General features: G+C 37.0%; 3 protein-coding genes and 1 long non-coding RNA gene across 6 annotated transcripts; 3 read left to right on the forward strand and 1 right to left on the reverse strand.

Annotated features, from left to right (window-relative positions):
• Positions 1-322: 322 nt before the first annotated feature.
• LOC135778668 (uncharacterized) lies at positions 323-3491 on the forward strand. The gene is made up of 5 exons (XM_065289118.1): positions 323-845; positions 1899-1995; positions 2093-2270; positions 2452-2728; positions 2808-3491. The coding sequence occupies exons 1-5, from the start codon at positions 579-581 to the stop codon at positions 3300-3302; spliced, it is 1314 nt and encodes a 437-aa protein (XP_065145190.1). The 5' UTR covers positions 323-578; the 3' UTR covers positions 3303-3491.
• Positions 3490-5717, reverse strand: tmem208 (transmembrane protein 208). The gene is made up of 6 exons (XM_065289119.2): positions 5540-5717; positions 5272-5367; positions 5125-5184; positions 4747-4883; positions 4561-4645; positions 3490-4454 (listed from the first exon to the last, which is right to left on the reverse strand). The coding sequence occupies exons 1-6, from the start codon at positions 5543-5545 to the stop codon at positions 4311-4313; spliced, it is 528 nt and encodes a 175-aa protein (XP_065145191.1). The 5' UTR covers positions 5546-5717; the 3' UTR covers positions 3490-4310.
• A 468-nt stretch (positions 5718-6185) lies between these two features.
• On the forward strand, positions 6186-7988 carry LOC141281317 (uncharacterized). 2 transcript variants are annotated; one of them, XR_012335532.1, is made up of 7 exons: positions 6186-6254; positions 6397-6559; positions 6641-6777; positions 6894-7039; positions 7137-7221; positions 7368-7506; positions 7854-7988. It is a non-coding gene; the product is annotated as an uncharacterized lncRNA (long non-coding RNA). The 2 variants fall into 2 exon arrangements; XR_012335533.1 differs by having other exon boundaries at positions 6898-7039.
• A 4762-nt stretch (positions 7989-12750) lies between these two features.
• LOC135778666 (cytochrome P450 2F2-like) lies at positions 12751-17000 on the forward strand. Of its 2 annotated transcripts, none has more exons than XM_065289115.2 (9): positions 12751-12990; positions 13158-13320; positions 13407-13559; positions 13681-13841; positions 13990-14163; positions 14246-14408; positions 14560-14747; positions 14856-14997; positions 15584-17000. In XM_065289115.2, exons 1-9 carry the CDS (start codon positions 12829-12831, stop codon positions 15778-15780), a joined length of 1503 nt encoding a protein of 500 aa, XP_065145187.1. In that variant the 5' UTR covers positions 12751-12828; the 3' UTR covers positions 15781-17000. The 2 variants fall into 2 exon arrangements, with proteins under 2 accessions (XP_065145187.1, XP_065145188.1); XM_065289116.2 differs by having other exon boundaries at positions 12753-12990; positions 14270-14408.
• Positions 17001-17155: the final 155 nt, after the last annotated feature.

Here is a 17155-nt window from a genome sequence, read left to right on the forward strand (position 1 = left end):
CACACTCCAGTACAGTAGGTGGCGGTATGCACCTTTCAGTTGGTTTGCAACCCGCCAGTAAACCCACGAAAGAAGAAAGAAGAAGAAGAAGAAAAAATAAGTATAGTATAGAGCAAATAGATGGAAATGTTAAAAATATTTTATATTTAGCGGAAAAGGATTAAGGCGCAAGTTTATTTTTTTGACTATCTAAGAAACTGGACTGGATAAGAGAATTAAGGAGGAGACAAAAAAAGGAGGAGACAAATATGAACAGAAGATGGCAGTAGTGCAACAAACTGGATGCGAGCTGCCGTAAAACTCCAAAGAAGAAGAAGAAGAAGAAGAAGAAGAAAACTGTAGCGAGCTGGTAGCGAGTCAGGAGTTGATATTTGAAGACGACCAGGATAGAGAATTTTAGCATCTGTTTAGTATAACATTTATATAGTTATTTAGATTATTTATTTCGTGAAGGCTAAGTAGTTAATTAGCATAGTTGTTAGTGTAGTACTGTTAGAAGCATAGTTAAGTTAGTAGTATAGTATTGCATCAGTTAGAATAGCTTCAAGTTAGCGTAGATTTATCTGTATTTAGTCAGGATGGTACGTAGGTGTATTGTTGCTGGTTGCAATAGCACTGCTGGACTGCATAGCTTTCCCGCAGACTTGGGAATTAGGCGCCAGTGGATGCATGCACTTGGACTGGGGGACCGTGAGTTCCCGCCAGGAGCTAAAGTGTGCAACCTGCATTTTACGCGGGATCGCTTTTCCAACGTAATGGAGGTGGAAATGGGCTTCTCCACACAGCTCGTGCTGAAACCCGACGCAGTTCCAAACGCTGTTCATGCATCGCAGCGGCGTATTGTGGTGAGTGATGATCATATATAGACGGTTTCAGCAGTAACAACATAAACAAGCGGCTGGCGTGGTCTGGTCCGCACGTAACTTCCGGTAAACTCCGCTAAGAATAAATCAAAGTTCTTTAAACGTAGTTTATTCATATAATAAGCAAAAAACAACACACAGATTACCTTGGAATACGAAACATTTGTTATTTTCGACCTGGCATTTGTTCAAAAGATCAGTTTAGCGACTATTCAGACCATGCATATCATACTGATATGCATGTTTGTAATGTATATGTATTGTTCTATTTTGCTAAATCAATTATTTTTACAGTCAAAAATGAAAATTCTTTCATCATTTACTCACTGTCATGTTGTTACAAACCCGTATACATTTCTTTGTTCTCATTTAACACAAAGGAAGATATTTTGAGTAATGTTTGTGACCAAACCGTTTGTGGACCACATTTACTTCCATAGTATTATTTTTTCCTACTATGGAAGTGAATGGGGTCCACGAATGGTTCAGTTCCAAACATTTCTCAAAATATCTTCCTTTGTATTCATCAGAACAAAGACATTTATGCGGGTTTGTAACAACATGAGAGTGAGTAAATGATGACAGAATTTTCATTTTTGGGTGAACTATCCCTTTAACAGCACAACAGGACATTTTCTAGTGAGTGGTCATTTCACTCGTGTTTAATTCATTTCCACTGTTTTTCTGCAACCACATTGCGCACGCAGCTTGCAGTGACGTAACTGTGACGTCTACTCCAAAATGGTCTATATATTTTAATTTATGGTTAGGCTAACGTTAATATTCTGAGGTCAACAAACGCAGCAGCACATTTTGCTGTATTTTTTCACATAGCGGCAAAAAACTCATCAGATGCATGCAAGTTACTTTATGACCCTGTGAGGAATAAACATGGCATAATAGTAATAATAATCCTGTAGAAAATTACTTTGGAAGTTTGTGAGTTAATTAACTAATAGTATTTATAAACATTTTAAAATCTCTAAAATGACTCATATAAGACTCTAATTTTAAACCATAAACATTTTTTTTTAGCCTGCTATGACCAGAGAAATTGGGTGCCAGACTGAACCAGTCAGCACCAAACATGCATTTGTGCAGGCTAACATGAAGCCCATAAGGAGAAGCAAAGGTGATTTTTAATACTATGGAGCTAGATTATTATAAAGATAATTTTGTTTTGTACTGTCGCTGCTTATTGATAACAAATCTATTATTAATTTGTGCAGCCATCCAGGCCAGAATGCCTAACAGGAGTGTGTCGTGTGACACAGGCACACTGATGGAGCCTTTCACAGAGTGTCCCGGGGCAACCTCTACAACAATAAAGAGAAAAAGATGTGAGGTGTCCACTTATGACTCCAGCTACCATCCGGATAAAAGTGAGAGTGCCACGAACAGTACAAGGTAATGCTTTAAGTCCCGTTGGGTTTTTCAATTTGGTATATTTAAATGTTCTAATTTAACTATTACTTGTTTTTAAATAAGTTTGATTGTCATTTAGTTAATGCTGATACATACACATTACATAACTTATGATTATTTATGCTTTTTATTTACATTTGCTTGACCTTTTTTATTTACATAGAGTCTACAATGAAGTACCACCCAAAAAAGTGACTAAGTACATTGTATATGAAGATAAACTGCTAGAACTTTTTAAAAGTTGCCCTGTCTGCACCCAGAGTTTGGATGTTTCACAAACAATCATTGGGACACTTCTCCGTGTCAAACAGCACTGTGCTTACTGTGAGTACTCCAGTGATTGGTCGAGCCAGCCAATGGTAAACAACATACCAGCGGGAAACTTACAGCTCTCTGCAGCTGTTCTGTTCAGTGGCTCATCGTTTTCCCAGATATCAAAGGTGAGAGATAATAACATAGTGCTGTCATATTTGCACGTCACCCCTCAGGTTATTATATGAAGATGTTTTTTTATTTTAGTTCTTGGATGCCTTCAAAATCCAGGGGATCTCTGAGCCATGCTTCCAAGAACATAAGGCCAAGCTCCTTATCCCAACCACAAACTGGCAGTGTAAAATTGAGCAGGATGAAGCTATTATAGATGCCATTGCTGATGGGGCTAAGACTCTTGATGGGGACATAAAAGCTGAGACTCTTGGTGAGGACATAAAAGCTGAGACTCTTGGTGAGGACATCACATTTGAGACTCTTGGTGGGGACATCAAAGCTGAGACTCTTGGTGAGGACATGAGAGCTGAGACTCTTGGTGAGGACATGAGAGCTGAGACTCTTGATGGGGACATAAAAGCTGAGACTCTTGGTGAGGACATGAGAGCTGAGACTCTTGGTGAGGACATCACATTTGAGACTCTTGGTGGGGACATCAAAGCTGAGACTCTTGGTGAGGACATCACATTTGAGACTCTTGGTGGGGACATGAAAGCTGAGACTCTTGATGGGGACATTGAAAGCTGATTCACCTGGAATTTGACTTCAAATTTATGAATATATGCCTGACAGCAGCTGTCAATTAATCTGTCACTGTGGGTCTCAGGTGCAAAGCCAAGTAGTCCCCTCTATCTCCGTTGGGTTCTGCCCATTTTTCAGGCTCTGACCAGGGGTTTAGTTACTCCTTTAATAGAAATAATAGATTTTTCAGAAATATCTTGTATTTTGTTTTTATTTCACATAATTGGATATCCATATTTTTCTCCTGAACAACATGCAGTATGTAAAAGACAATACGTGAGATTGTGCATTTAAAAATTCTTTATACTAATCCACCCAAAGTTACAACGCAAAACAGTTTCAGCAGACTACTTTAAAAAAATAGATGTAATCATATAAAGTCTTTTAATGCCATGCCACTGAAGGTCAGTCATTCTGCATTTGTCTCTCAAGGCAGCACCAAGCCACCACATGCTTCCTCAGAACAACACGTGACGTCACAGATCAAAAATTATCAAAATATAACCTAGTTTTGATACAGAAATGTATACAATCAATACAATAACATTTTTCAATGGCATGGAGTCAATTCTAAAAGCCAAAATGATGTGATGTCTGATATCAAGTTGTTGAACTTATATATACTCCTTATGTAACTTCATGTCAAAATAGCTGAGGGCAACGCGCCACGTAGTTGTCTGATAAAGCAATAGCTATGCCTGCAACTGAGAACTGGAACTCATGAAAGTATTAGCTAACTACAGTAAACAAATGGCATTTGGTTGCGTTTTATTTCAGAATGAAATAAAAACAGTGAGCAGGCAGATATGACCATGGCACCCCTGAGCAAGTTTGAGACGGGTGTAAAAGAAGCCTGAAGAATGAGAAGGACGGGCCAGTTGATAAGGGCAAAAAATAAAAGCCAAAGACACTTTACAGTATCTGTCTATTTCCGTCTATTGCTAATATGTCATATTCTTTTCATAAGAATTTAAATGAAGTGTTTTTTGTTATTGTAAAAGAAAGTGGACAGATCTAGAATCTTTTCATTTGTCGTCTTTCCTGTCGCCTCTGTTTTTTATCGTTCTTCTCGTTCTCTTCAGGAGCTGCCTGTGAATCAGCAGAAAACCAGGGCCCTAAGAAGTTCACCCACAGTAAGTGAAATGCCCTCGCAGGTGCCTGGTTGTAAAAAAAAAAAGAAGACAACAAATGACATGGTTGACAAATAGCATGGATTAATGTAGGTTCCTAGATGTTACTACCAGAGTAAATTAATTAGTCTCACCAGGAGCCAGAAGTACCAGAAGTAGGATGACAGTGTGCTGAGGACTTGAACAATAGCAGTAAGAAGAATCACATCCTTGAGGTGCCTGCATATAAAATATAGTCAGTTATGGCATTTAGGGAAAATTTATTACTTGCAGAAGACACAAATAGTTTGGAGAGGAATTTTTAGATAAACATAACTCACTCTGCCATGCCCTGTTCCATATTAAGGTCAATTCCTCCATCCAGCAAGCTACCATCATCAGCAAATGCAGCTTTAGCCATTGCTGACATAGATTTGTAGCTGCCAACATAAACAGCCACTGCAAACAGTAGCGAGAACTATGGCAAAAGAAACAAAAAGAGATTTAGCGCTGTGATATTTAGGCTTACATTAATATAAAGGCTAAGAATCCCAAGAAACTAGGAACTGGAAGAAATGCTATTAGATGTTTTTCTGTATATGCGTTTGACATGTATACGTGTTTGCAATAATAAGGTATGACAAAATACATTAAATTGGATACAAAAAATATTTTCTGCTTGGTTTATCTGATCTTATTAACATTAGACTTTAACTCACCCATGTCCAAAACGTAATTGAGTTGTAAAAGAGTAGGAAATTGATGGCTACGTAAATAGCCTAAAGGGAGGACAAAAATAGATATTAAGGGAAATATTAGATTAAATATGAAAAATAAAATGATTCAATGGTTTAGTAAAGTCTTACGTTTGCTCCAAGGATGATTCTGAAATAAAATTTTAAAGTATTCTGGTTTTCATCATAGATTTGCTTCTTGCCTTTGGTTCCAACTTTTCCTTTTGGCTAGTATAGAGGAAAGTTAATTAACAGCCTAAGTGAGAGCACTAATACATAGATAATCATAGTATCATAAATAAAACATATATCAAGTTATTTCATAAAAACACTTAAAGAACAGTTATTTATGAAGCTTTCGTTTGAATGATTTAAACTAGTCAGCAAGATTGTCTCATACCGGCATTTCTCCAGTGCTCCGCTTCTCGTGCGACGGTTTTTTAAAACGTAATAACGCCGCTCCTTACAAACATTTAAATATACCAATAGTGACTATTTTTAATATTTGTCTTGAAAATTAAACCTCTATCAAAGGGAAATAACACATCAGCACTCAAGCACGTTTCCGGCGCGGGGAAAATACGTCACATATACGAGGCTCGCTGACTGCCACCTGGTGCTTCTTCAGTATATTCATTATCTCTTAAATGAAAGATATTACGTACAATATTCAACATTTAGATTCTGTGAGCAATACAAATAAAATTTCAGGTAAGTAGAAAACATTTAAAATAATATTAGTGGTAGTAAAACAAAACAACTTGTTTTGTTAGACAACCATTTGATAATCAACTTGATACAAACTGGACCAAAAGTTAGTGTGTTACAAACGTGCAGTCATTCTTGAAAACTATTTTACAGGGCACTCTTTGTCCTTTCACATTGCTCTCTTTAAAATTAATACGTTTTTAACCCATATTATTATTGATTATTCTTTCACCCTTATCATCTATTTATTCAAGATTCTAGTTAAACAGTATTTAAAGAGGCTTTTCTTCTGTTCTTCCAGCTCAGAAATCGGCGACTTAACCCCCCCCCCCCGGACCCACAACTTATCCTTCTTTGGAAATTTGCTACAACTGGATCACAGAAACACATTAAAGGACCTGAATAAGGTAATCCCACCAGTCAAACACACAACACAGACTGTTGCATCAAGAATCCAGGTTTATTTTTCAGAAAATCATGATAAGGAAATCGTCTGAGATAGAGAGTTCTGTTGCTTCTTTTAACATAAATGTGTCTTTTTTTGTGTAGTTTGCTCAGCAATATGGATCGGTCTACGGTCTGTATATTGGTAGGCATCCAGCAGTAGTGTTGACAGGTCACAAAGTGATCAAAGAGGCACTGGTCACACAGGCGGTGGAGTTTGCTGGTAGACCAAGGGCCATGTTAATCAGTCATTTAACACAGAACAAAGGTAATGCAACATACACAATTGCTCAGTACTCAACCAGATAACAAACTACTTGCATAACACACAGATTGTTTCTTTGTTTAGGGGTGATCATGGCGGATTTTGGAAACAACGCTTTTCTCTAACTACACTGAGGAACTTCGGCCTTGGAAAGAGAAGTATGGAGCAGAGGATTCTGGATGAGGTCAAATGTATCAGCTCAGCTCTGGAGGAATCCACTGGTATATACATTAACTTTGACAACACAATGTTTATTTAATTTCTTCATTTATAGATGTTCAGATTCCACTGTTTGAGAACAATCCAAGTCCATAATAAGTCCTCTTCTTTTTCTGAGACAGGGAAGGCAATGAACCTACAGCATCTATTCTATCAAGCTGTTTCAAAGATCATTGCCGCCATCATCTTTGGGTCACGCTTTAGATATCAGGATGAATACATTTTGAACATTTTGCTAAAGTTATCATCTGACCATGGGCAATGGTAAATATAATGAAAAGAAAATTTAAAAGTAAAAATATTTAACACTAAAACCGAATTTGCTATGGTTTAATCATTTTATTTTTTTGCCTTTACACAGTTAATGTGTTGGTGACATAGCTCCTCTTAGTATGTTTCACACTGCCACAACCAACACCCCACTACAGGGCTACAGCATCCCAAAGGTAACATTTACTATAATTAGTTAATTATACAACTATTCAATTTGTTATAATTATAGTTAACTATTTGTTCATTTAGTTAAAACTGTTCAAAGCAGCATTTAATGTTGAAATTCCTGAACAACATCTTTAGTCTTTTTTCTTTTTAGGGGACTATTATCCTTATCTGTCATCTACTCTGAGAGATAAAAGTCAGTGGAAGTTTCCCAATGAATGTAACCCTCAAAACTTCTTGAATGAAAAAGGGCGAATTTGTGAAACCTGATGCATTCATGCCTTTCTCTGTTGGTATGTCCTACACATTTTATTAAAAGTCTTCATAATATACCAATGGACAGTAGATATATTGCTCCTGTACCGCTCGGGGGTAGAGCATTGCGTTAGCAGTGCAAATGGTTGTGGGTGTAAGCTGTAATAATAAAAATACACCTTGTAATAAACGGGAAATCGCTTTGGATAAGATGTCAGCCAAATGCATAAATCTATATTCATGTTACACATTTAGCCATACTATACCCAATTCAAAGGTGGACATCATTGGCTGTTTAATCGGACAAGTATATTACATCAGCATAACATGTATTTTATAGAATGTGCCACTTCATATGCATGTATATTTACTTGTGTATTTTCAGGATCCAGTGCAATGCATGTTAAGGAGAGCGTCTAGCTTGCATGGAGCTCTTTCTCATCCTGGTCACAATACTGCAGCGATTTCGTCTGATCTGGCCAGAGGATGCAGGAGTACCAGACTGCAATCTTATATATGGTGGGACACAGTCAGTAAAACCATATCGTCTGTGTGTAAAACTACGTAAACCAAAAACGACTTGCAAATCTTAAGTTTGTTTCTTATACAGGCCCTCACTATTTAGCAAAAATTAAATAAAATATTTCTCCATAAAAAAAAAGAATATGACCTAGATCAAATGCCCTAACTCTAAATAGTTTTTATTTAATTTAGTTTAATTTTATTGTTTGGTTTACTTGCTGTATACACTTCTCCTTACATTTCAATGTAAAAATATATTTTACTACACTAGTCAACATTTGAAGCTAATTAAAACTAAGTTTTCTGACAATTTTGAACAAAATCCATGTTCTTGTCTTAACAACTTTAATGTTTTGATCCACGTCAAAATGTTGACCAGTGTATTTGGTGCCATGTTAAAAAAATTAATTAAAACAAACCTTGCAAATCTGAAGAATGATAGTATGCAGGGCATGCAGAACCACAACATCTTTTAAGACTAGCACAAGCTTTATAAAATAAAAATACATATTATAGATGCTTTTAGGAAGCTTTATTGCATACCAGTAGTATTTACAATTACTCGGCAAAACTACTACAAAATCATGAGGCAGGGTTTGATGCATTTTAAAAGAGCTTTAATACAACTGAAATTCAGTCGATTGTTGAAAATGATTGTTTAATGGTAGTTACAAATTTTAATTGTACAGAAAGTAGTACTATACAATTCTGTTGCATATACAAGTTAAAAACATACATTAATATATTTGATGACTTATGAATCAATGCATGAACAAACAAACAAAAACCTGCTTATCTTCTGGTATGTGGACAGTCTTCCAGCTGCTGTAAAGAAAAAAAAACATTTATTGAGCTAAAAATGACTGAATACCCCTCCAACAGTACAACAGTATGTGTTTCCGTATTCCAACTTTGTTCATATTACCCATTACAATTGTTTCTCAATTCAAAAGAGCAGAACCAGTAATAAGGTGAAGCCCACGTTTGAATAAGAGAAATGCTATCGCACCGTAGCGTAGCTCCCAGAATCACACAGACACGGAAGCTTAAACACGGTGCATTTAAACGAGCATGAAATCATGAACACACACTGTGGTGCGACACAAAACAAGTAATTTATAATAATAAATTCAATACCTGACTAGAAGGTGTTCCAACATCACCACGCGTCGGCAACCGCGTGTACACGGCTCTCGACCATAACTGTATAACGTTACTCGTTTCTTCTTCGTCTGCATCGCTGGTTTGGAACCCACCTTATACTGCCACCTAGCGATCCTAAATCCACATTTTGCTCAGTCTATGTGAATTTTAAAAGTGCAATTGTCTTGAGTTATTTCAGGAGTAAAACAAGTTCTGATCGAAATCTCTATTGTATTATATGGTTTGGAAGCTTTTAAAACCACCCAGAGTGTTCAAAGGAAAGCTTTTTAAAAATCCATACACCGACAGTCCCTGAGAAAAATAATATTTTCAAGCAGTTCCTTAAAAAAAGCCATCCAGCTCAACATTTGTAAATCAGATGTGGTGTTTTAAAAACAAGGTCAGTAATGCTTATTAGACAGGAAACTGTCTAGCATGTGGAGAAATGGACCAGGAGCCCACTGAGGAACCATGTGGCCAGCACCCTGGAAAGATAAGAGTTGTACTATCCATTTTATGCTTTTATGTCTGCTTTGACATTTATGTGTAATATACAATAAGGGCTAATGAGAGTACATGTAATATAATATATAGAATACAATAGAAATCAGATACTTAGGCATTTATGTAGCTATACTAATTGTCTACTAATTGTTTACTAAATGCATCTGTTGGGTCAGTGTGAAACCCCTGTTGGATCAAAGTAAATGAGACTGTCAGGGTTTATTGGAGTTGGTTGTTGTTGGACCAGTGTAAATTGGCCTTAAAACATAGAAAAAGCAGGACCTTGACGGTCAGAAAAGTGATGTTCCCAAATTGATGATAGAATCCTGCAATCTGGTTATCATAAATCCAGCGCTGGAACTGTGTGGTTGCCTTGAGGGGGAAAAAATCCAACATTAAAACACCTGGGTGTGCAGTGGAGATTTGACCACCTTTTGTTGAATCCATTCCACTGAATTGTCCTTTTTTAAACAATCTGAGACTGAGGGAACGCAGTGGAGGATTGGAAGTTATTTTTAAAAACTCTATAAACTGCAAGACCCTTCAGGTGGAGATGTACTCACCATTGCAAGTTAAGGTGCAGAAGTTCCTTACTGTGTGCATTAATTTATCGACCTCCTAAATTGAACAAGGACTTTTTAAAACAGTTTTTTGAGTGGACTTTGATGCAACTATGATCGTTTTCTGATCCTGGGAGATTTTAATGTACATATGTGTTGGTGGAAGACTTTTTAAATCTGAGTCTTTTGATTTTTTTACAACAGGGGGTCCATTCAAGGGTCCACTTGTACGTGGTCACACACTAGACCTCATACTATCACATAACTTATTTAATATCAGTGTCATTTTGGACGATGTGCCATTTTCGGACCACAAATCTGCTACTATTGAACTATCGTTTCCAGGCACGTAACTCAACGTAAACTCTACAACTATTGACTCTTTTAATAACCTGTTTTCAGAGCTCCATTAACCACTACTTTGGAGAACCCTCCTTCTCACTGGGATGCGATTTTAATTACATGCATTGAGAACATGGTAGGCATTCGTGGTACTGCTCTTAAATGGTTAAGATAATTTTTAGCTAATAGAAGATTCTATGGGTCTATTTTTCGAGATCTCCTTTCAGTTCTTTGCTGATGACACTCAAAGCAACACTTCTGGCGGTCCCACGTTCTATGTGAAGGGTCATGGCCTTATGTATCGGGTCATGTGCCTTCGGTGTCTCGTCTCTTGTTCCCGCCCCCTCGTTCTCCTGCTTGTTGTTAATCATTAGTTCATTCCCATCACCTGTTCCCTCCTCGTTATCTTGTTTGTTTTTTATTTTTAATGTCATTGTTTCCTAATCCCTGTGCAGGATCATTTTGTCCCATAGTGTGTGTGTGCCTGTTGTGTGTTCTCCAGTCAAGAAATCAAGTCAAGTTTAATAGTCAAGTTTTGTGTTAGTCTCTGTCTTTATATCTTGTTGATGTGTTTTGTCCCCTTGTGAGCTTTTGTTTTTTCTAGTAACCCTTCATCGTTGCTCTTGGGTTTATCAGTCCAAAATCCTGACAGGGGTGGCTTCCTATTGCATTGAGAGTTGATTTTAAACTCTGCGTTGTGTTTAAGTGTTTGAATGGTGTAGCTCCCTTTGATCTTTCTGAACTTCTTAAAGGACAAGTTCGGTATTTTACACTTAAAGCCCTGTTTTCAGATTGTTTATGATGAAATAGAACGGTTTTGACTGAAATTTCGACATTTGCGGCTGCCCTGAGAATTTTCGCGTGTTTGTGTTTCAGCTCAGACCTCTACAATGGGTTTAATGGTGCACTGGAACAATCCTTCCTAAAATGCATTAAACTTTCGTTTACAAAGACGTGAAACTCAACGAGTGGTCAGGGGTGTTCACTGATATCCTCACACAAAAATCGCTCCAAAAGACGCATTCCAACAGGTTTTATCGTAGTTTTTACCAATTCCATTGACTTGTATTAGATGTCCTGTGAGGTACGGTACTACTCCGCGCCGGGAACTTTGTTTCTATTCTTGCTATTGGCAATGGCGGATTAGCGCCACCACCTGGGCTGGAGTGTCTATTATTCAAGCTCTAAGCGGAAGAATGTACGGGTGTGAGGCGTTTGGGGAAATAGGTCCACAAGTTAACAACGAATGCTAAAACAGCTGTTGGAAAGCATCTTTTGCAGCGATTTTTGTGTGAGCATTTCAGTGAACACCCCTGACCACTCGGTGAGTTTCACGTCTTTGTAAACGAAAGTTTAATGCATTTTAGGAAGGATTGTTCCAGTGCACCATTAAACCCATTGTAGAGGTCTGAGCTGAAACACAAACACGCGAAAATTCTCAGGGCACCCGCAAATGTCGAAATTTTAGTCAAAACCATTCTATTTCACCATAAACAATCTGAAAACAGGGCTTTAAGTCTAAAATACCGAACTTGTCCTTAAAGGTGTATAAGCCCCTTAGGTCCCTAAGGTCTGAGCAAAAAGGGGTCCTCTGTGTTCCGAGGACCAAACTGAAAGGAGTTTTATTCTAGCTGAATTAGTTTTAATAAAGGCTAGCTCTGGAGTATTATATCACTAATACAACTTCAATAAACAACAAATTCCTTACAACTTTGTATCAGAATCCAAAGAGCTGCACCCTGGCCCTCCATTTAGTCACAGCACGAAAGAAGTCACAAACCTTTAACATATAAACAGTTTCTTCACAACACACTATTTAATATGTGTTTCTGAAGGGAAAACTATGCAAAACATAATACATAAACTATGTTTGCTCAACATGGTGCTGATTCGTGAGCAGTAAATTCATTATAAATATTTGTGTGTTCAAATAAGTAGAAAACATTTAAAATAATAATAGTAGTAGTAATACAAAAACAACTTGTTTTGTTAGACAACCATGTGATAATCAACTTGAAACCAACTGGGCCAAAAGTTAGTTTATTACCTACGTGCAGTCATTCTTAAAAACAAATATTAAAGGGAACTGTTTGTCCTTTTACATTGTCCTCTTTTATATTTGTCAGAGTGTCACTTTCACCCATATTAATATTGATTAATATATCATCTATTTATTCAAGACTCCAGTTCAACAGTATTTAAAGAGGCTGTTTTCTTTGTGCATGCATTTCAATTTGTGTAAAGACAGTAGTACAGTAGTTTTGAAGGGTTGTCCAGTAGATTAAAACCATGTTTATTGAACTGTTTCTTTTGTGCATTGGAGCTTTTCTTCTGTTCTTCCAGCTCAGAATTCGGCGACTCAAAAACTTCCCACCTGGACCTACACCTTATCCCTTATTTGGAAATTTGCTCCAACTGGATTCCAGAAACCCTTTGAAGGACCTGGATAAGGTAAACCCACCAGTCAAACACACAACACAGACTGCTGCATCAAGAATCCAAGTTGATTTCCTCATAATGATTTTCTGATAAATAAAATGTCTTTTCTGCATTTTTCTGATTCTGAGATAATGAGTTCTGTTGCTTCTTTTAACATAAATGTGTCTTTTTTTGTGTAGTTTGCTCAGCAGTATGGATCAGTCTACAGTCTGTATATTGGTAGGCATCCAGCAGTAGTGTTGACAGGTCACAAAGTGATCAAAGAGGCATTGGTCACACAAGCGGTGGCGTTTGCTGGTAGACCGAGTACCATGTTAATCAGTCATTTAACACAGAACAAAGGTAATGCAATTTTCACAAAATTCTCAGTACTCAAGCAAATAACATAATACTTGCATAACACGAAGATTGTTTGTTTGTTTGTTTAGGGGTTTTAATGTCGGATTTTGGAAACGGTTGGAAGGAACATCGGCGTTTTACTCTGACAACACTGAGGAACTTCGGCCTTGGAAAGAAAAGTATGGAGCACAGGATTCTGGATGAGGTCAAATTTATCAGCTCACTTTTGGAGGAATCCGCTGGTATATACATTAACTTTGACAAAACTATGTTTATTTTATGTCTTAATTTATGCGGTCACAGATACTGTTTAAGAACAATCCAAGTCCATAATAATAAGCATCTCTTCTTTTTCTGAGGCAGGGAAGGTAATTGACCCACAATATCTTTTCCACAACGCTGCTTCAAACATTATGGCCACCATCATCTTTGGATCACGCTTTAGTTATCAGGATGAAATTTTCCAAAAATTGGTCACATCCATTGAAAATTTAGCTAAAATTATCATCGGACCATGGGAAATGGTAAATATAATAAAAAGTGAATAGTATGCAAGTTATACAGTCAGACTGCTATTATTAAAATTGCTGATTTTTTTGCCTTTACACAGTTAAACTCTATACTAGTAATACTAATCTAGTAATATTATACATATGTTTTCTTGAATTGCAGCTTTTTGAAATAGCTCCAGCACTAAGGATTTTTCCACTGCCAATCAGGAAAGGTTTTCAATATTTTGAGCAGATTAAAGAACACAATCTCAAAGTTATTGGTGAGCACAAGATGTCACGAGTTGCTGGGAAGCCTAGAGATTTGATTGATGTTTACCTGGAGGAGATGGAGAAGGTCTGAGATGTTTGGGTGTCTTATGCTTTTTAGTTTAATTTTCCAGCAGCATATTAAGTTTATATCTACAATCATTTTTCAGTTGTTTTGTGTTTTTTATCTACAGAGAGAAGATCAATGCACAATATTTAATGATTCTCAGATGGCCACTTTGCTCTTTGACTTGTTTTTGGGTGGGACTGACACGACCTCTAACACACTCCGCACCTTAACCCTATATTTGATGACCTACACTTACATTCAAGGTAAGGAATGGCTAATAAATATGAAACCCCAAAAAATGTCACAATTATATAACCATTTTTTCATATTACTATATATTTAATGCAGCCTCATCTATAGACAGAAGCTTCTGGTATCTGCATGTATATTTTATGTCTGTATGTGCTTCATAAGAGCGATGTCAGCAAGAGATTGATGAAGTCCTTGGGGCTTGTGAACATGTTACATACGAGGACAGAAACGCCATGCCCTACATTCAGGCAGTGATTCATGAGGCTCAGCGTGTTGGTGACTTAGCTCCTCTTAGTATGTTTCACTCTACCACAACCAACACCCAACTACATGGCTACAGCATCCCAAAGGTGACATTTACTATAATTATGATACATTTAGAAATCAGTTTTAACTATTCAACTTGTTCCAAAATTGGCTTCTATTGTATTCCTAACTTTACTATCTATTTTTTAAAGGGGACGATCATCATTCCTAATTTGTCATCTGCTCTAAGAGATAAAAGTCAGTGGAAGTTTCCCGATGAATTCAACCCTGAAAACTTCTTGAATGAAAAAGGGGAATTTGTGAAACCTGATGCATTCATGCCTTTCTCTGTTGGTATGTTCTACATATTTAATTAGAAGTCTTCATAATACTGTATACCAATGGGCAGTAGATATATTGCTCCTGTACCGCTTCATAGTAGAGAAGTGCAAAAGGGTCAGAGGTTTGAACACTGGAAGCACGCATGTATGAAATAATTGATGATGGCCCGTTGAATTTTTCGAAAATAATGCACACCTTAGGCGGGGTGTGGATTATTGTCAAATAATTCAAAATACAATATTTAGAGTCAATAATTCTGGTTATACCACGGTTACCACAGATATTGCTAAGACATTGCTCTGGTGGAATTGTAAGCCATTTGATAGTTCAGGTATGCATTTATGGAAAAATAAGTAAAACACTTTGGAAAAGGGAGCCGGGCCAAGTACCAAAAACTTTTAGCTGACATCATTGCCTGTGTTGGAAATGCCTGTTTGTTTAGGTGATTCCAAATGTCAACATTGGCTTTCAGAGATCATGCACCCCACCTTCAATTACACATACTTAGTAAACACAATGTTCCAAAGCATCAAATAGATAAAACCAACAAATGTATTTGATAGAATGTGGCATGTATATTTACTTGTGTATTTCTCAGGATCCCGTGCATGTTTAGGAGAGAGTCTAGCTCGCATGGAGCTCTTTCTCATCCTGGTCACGATATTGCGGGAATTTCGTCTGATCTGGCCAGAGGATGCAGGAGTACCAGACTTCAATTATATATATGGTTTGACACAGTCAGTAAAACCGTATCGTCTGCGTGTAGAACTACGTAGACCAGAGAAGACTTGCTAATCTTAAGTATGATAGCACGCAGGGCATAATATGCAGTCTGTTTTAATTACACATAAGACAAGCACAAGCTTTATCAAATACTATATATATGTGTGTGTATGTATGTATATATATATATATATGAATGACACACGCACACATTTCTTTTAAGCTTCTTACATTCAAAGAGTATAGAAGTACCTAGGGGCGAAACTCACTTACAGTTTGGACAACAATCGCTAGATAGCGATGATGTCACCATTTTGGATTGAACCAACGGCTTGAATAGCAGCATGGATGTGGACAAGTGTGAGTGCAGGGAAGTTGTGTGTGACATGGAAAAGTGCAAAAGAACTCTTGTGTACGTGGTGGAACTGTTCAATAGAGTCAGAATCCATCATATATTAAGGACCCAAAATCTAAAAATCACAGCCCAAACAGATGCGCAACAGAAAATTGTTAAAGCCATGTCATCTGTAAATCAGTACATTAACTCTCTCTTTCTGTATCAAATGTATGTGTTGTACAAAGTTTTTAATCAGTCAAGATTAATTAGCCTAAAGACTAAACACACATAGAACAGCTAATACACTTCCATTTTCTTTTTATTTGTAGTAAATGTGTGCACTTTACTTGAACAATGTTTGATTTGTTGTGTGTAATGCAGGCAAAAATTATGTGGTGATATATCATCACTAATTTTATTACTGTTATTTTTGTGATGATCATGTCCTGCATAATGAGTACGAGCTGATGCCTCTGGGTAGAAGGTACAGGTTACCAAACTGTAAGCTTAATCGGTATAAATTTTCATTTGTGCCACTTTCAATCAAAATAATAAATAACAACAGATAGGGGTGCGTGTGTATTAGCTGCATGTGATGTATGTATGATTAATATTATTAAATGAGATTGGATATAATAGTAGAATAGGTAATGGCTTTGTAATTTTAGGGCAGCTGGTGCAATATATTGTAAGGTTATGTATTTATGAGTGTATATGCTGTGTTTATAGCTGTTATGGAATTGTGCAATCGGGTACTGTGCAAACCAGATGCTAACTATTATAGCAAGTTTAACGGGACATGTGGAATTGTCAGGATGAGGTGGGATGGTGGGTGTGTTTTGTGTAAGTAAAGTGTGTTTTTTGTGTATGTATCAATATATCGCTTTTTATTCCCTTGATTGCCCAAGACAAATTTCTCCAATAGGAGACAATAAAGGCTCATCTAATCATCTAATCTACTATTAAATATTCTCTCTTGTGTTGTCCCTATTACCTTTCATTGCGTTCAATAATTTCATGAGGAACATGAGGTGTTGTTACTGGTGTTGTAAAATTGTGCTGTGTATAAAAGCGGGAGAAATCCCAAAAGGGATTCTATTCTATACTCAC

Source organism: Paramisgurnus dabryanus, chromosome 2 (genome assembly GCF_030506205.2).
Source record: "Paramisgurnus dabryanus chromosome 2, PD_genome_1.1, whole genome shotgun sequence".
NCBI classification, from domain to species: Eukaryota; Metazoa; Chordata; class Actinopteri; order Cypriniformes; family Cobitidae; genus Paramisgurnus; species Paramisgurnus dabryanus.

Coding starts and splice junctions, on each gene's coding strand:
- tmem208 (XM_065289119.2), bottom strand. Junction 5,185..5,271: donor GAATCATCCTTGGAGCAAAC/GTAAGACTTTAC, acceptor TCCTCCCTTTAG/GCTATTTACGTAGCCATCAA. Junction 4,455..4,560: donor TCTGGTACTTCTGGCTCCTG/GTGAGACTAATT, acceptor TTTTACAACCAG/GCACCTGCGAGGGCATTTCA.
- LOC135778668 (XM_065289118.1), top strand. CDS start 579: ATGGTACGTAGGTGTATTGTTGCTGGTTGCAATAGCACTGCTGGACTG. Junction 2,271..2,451: donor AGTGCCACGAACAGTACAAG/GTAATGCTTTAA, acceptor TTATTTACATAG/AGTCTACAATGAAGTACCAC. Junction 2,729..2,807: donor CGTTTTCCCAGATATCAAAG/GTGAGAGATAAT, acceptor TTTTTATTTTAG/TTCTTGGATGCCTTCAAAAT.
- LOC135778666 (XM_065289115.2), top strand. CDS start 12,829: ATGTTTATTGAACTGTTTCTTTTGTGCATTGGAGCTTTTCTTCTGTTC. Junction 12,991..13,157: donor CTTTGAAGGACCTGGATAAG/GTAAACCCACCA, acceptor TTTTTTGTGTAG/TTTGCTCAGCAGTATGGATC. Junction 14,409..14,559: donor GACCTACACTTACATTCAAG/GTAAGGAATGGC, acceptor GTGCTTCATAAG/AGCGATGTCAGCAAGAGATT.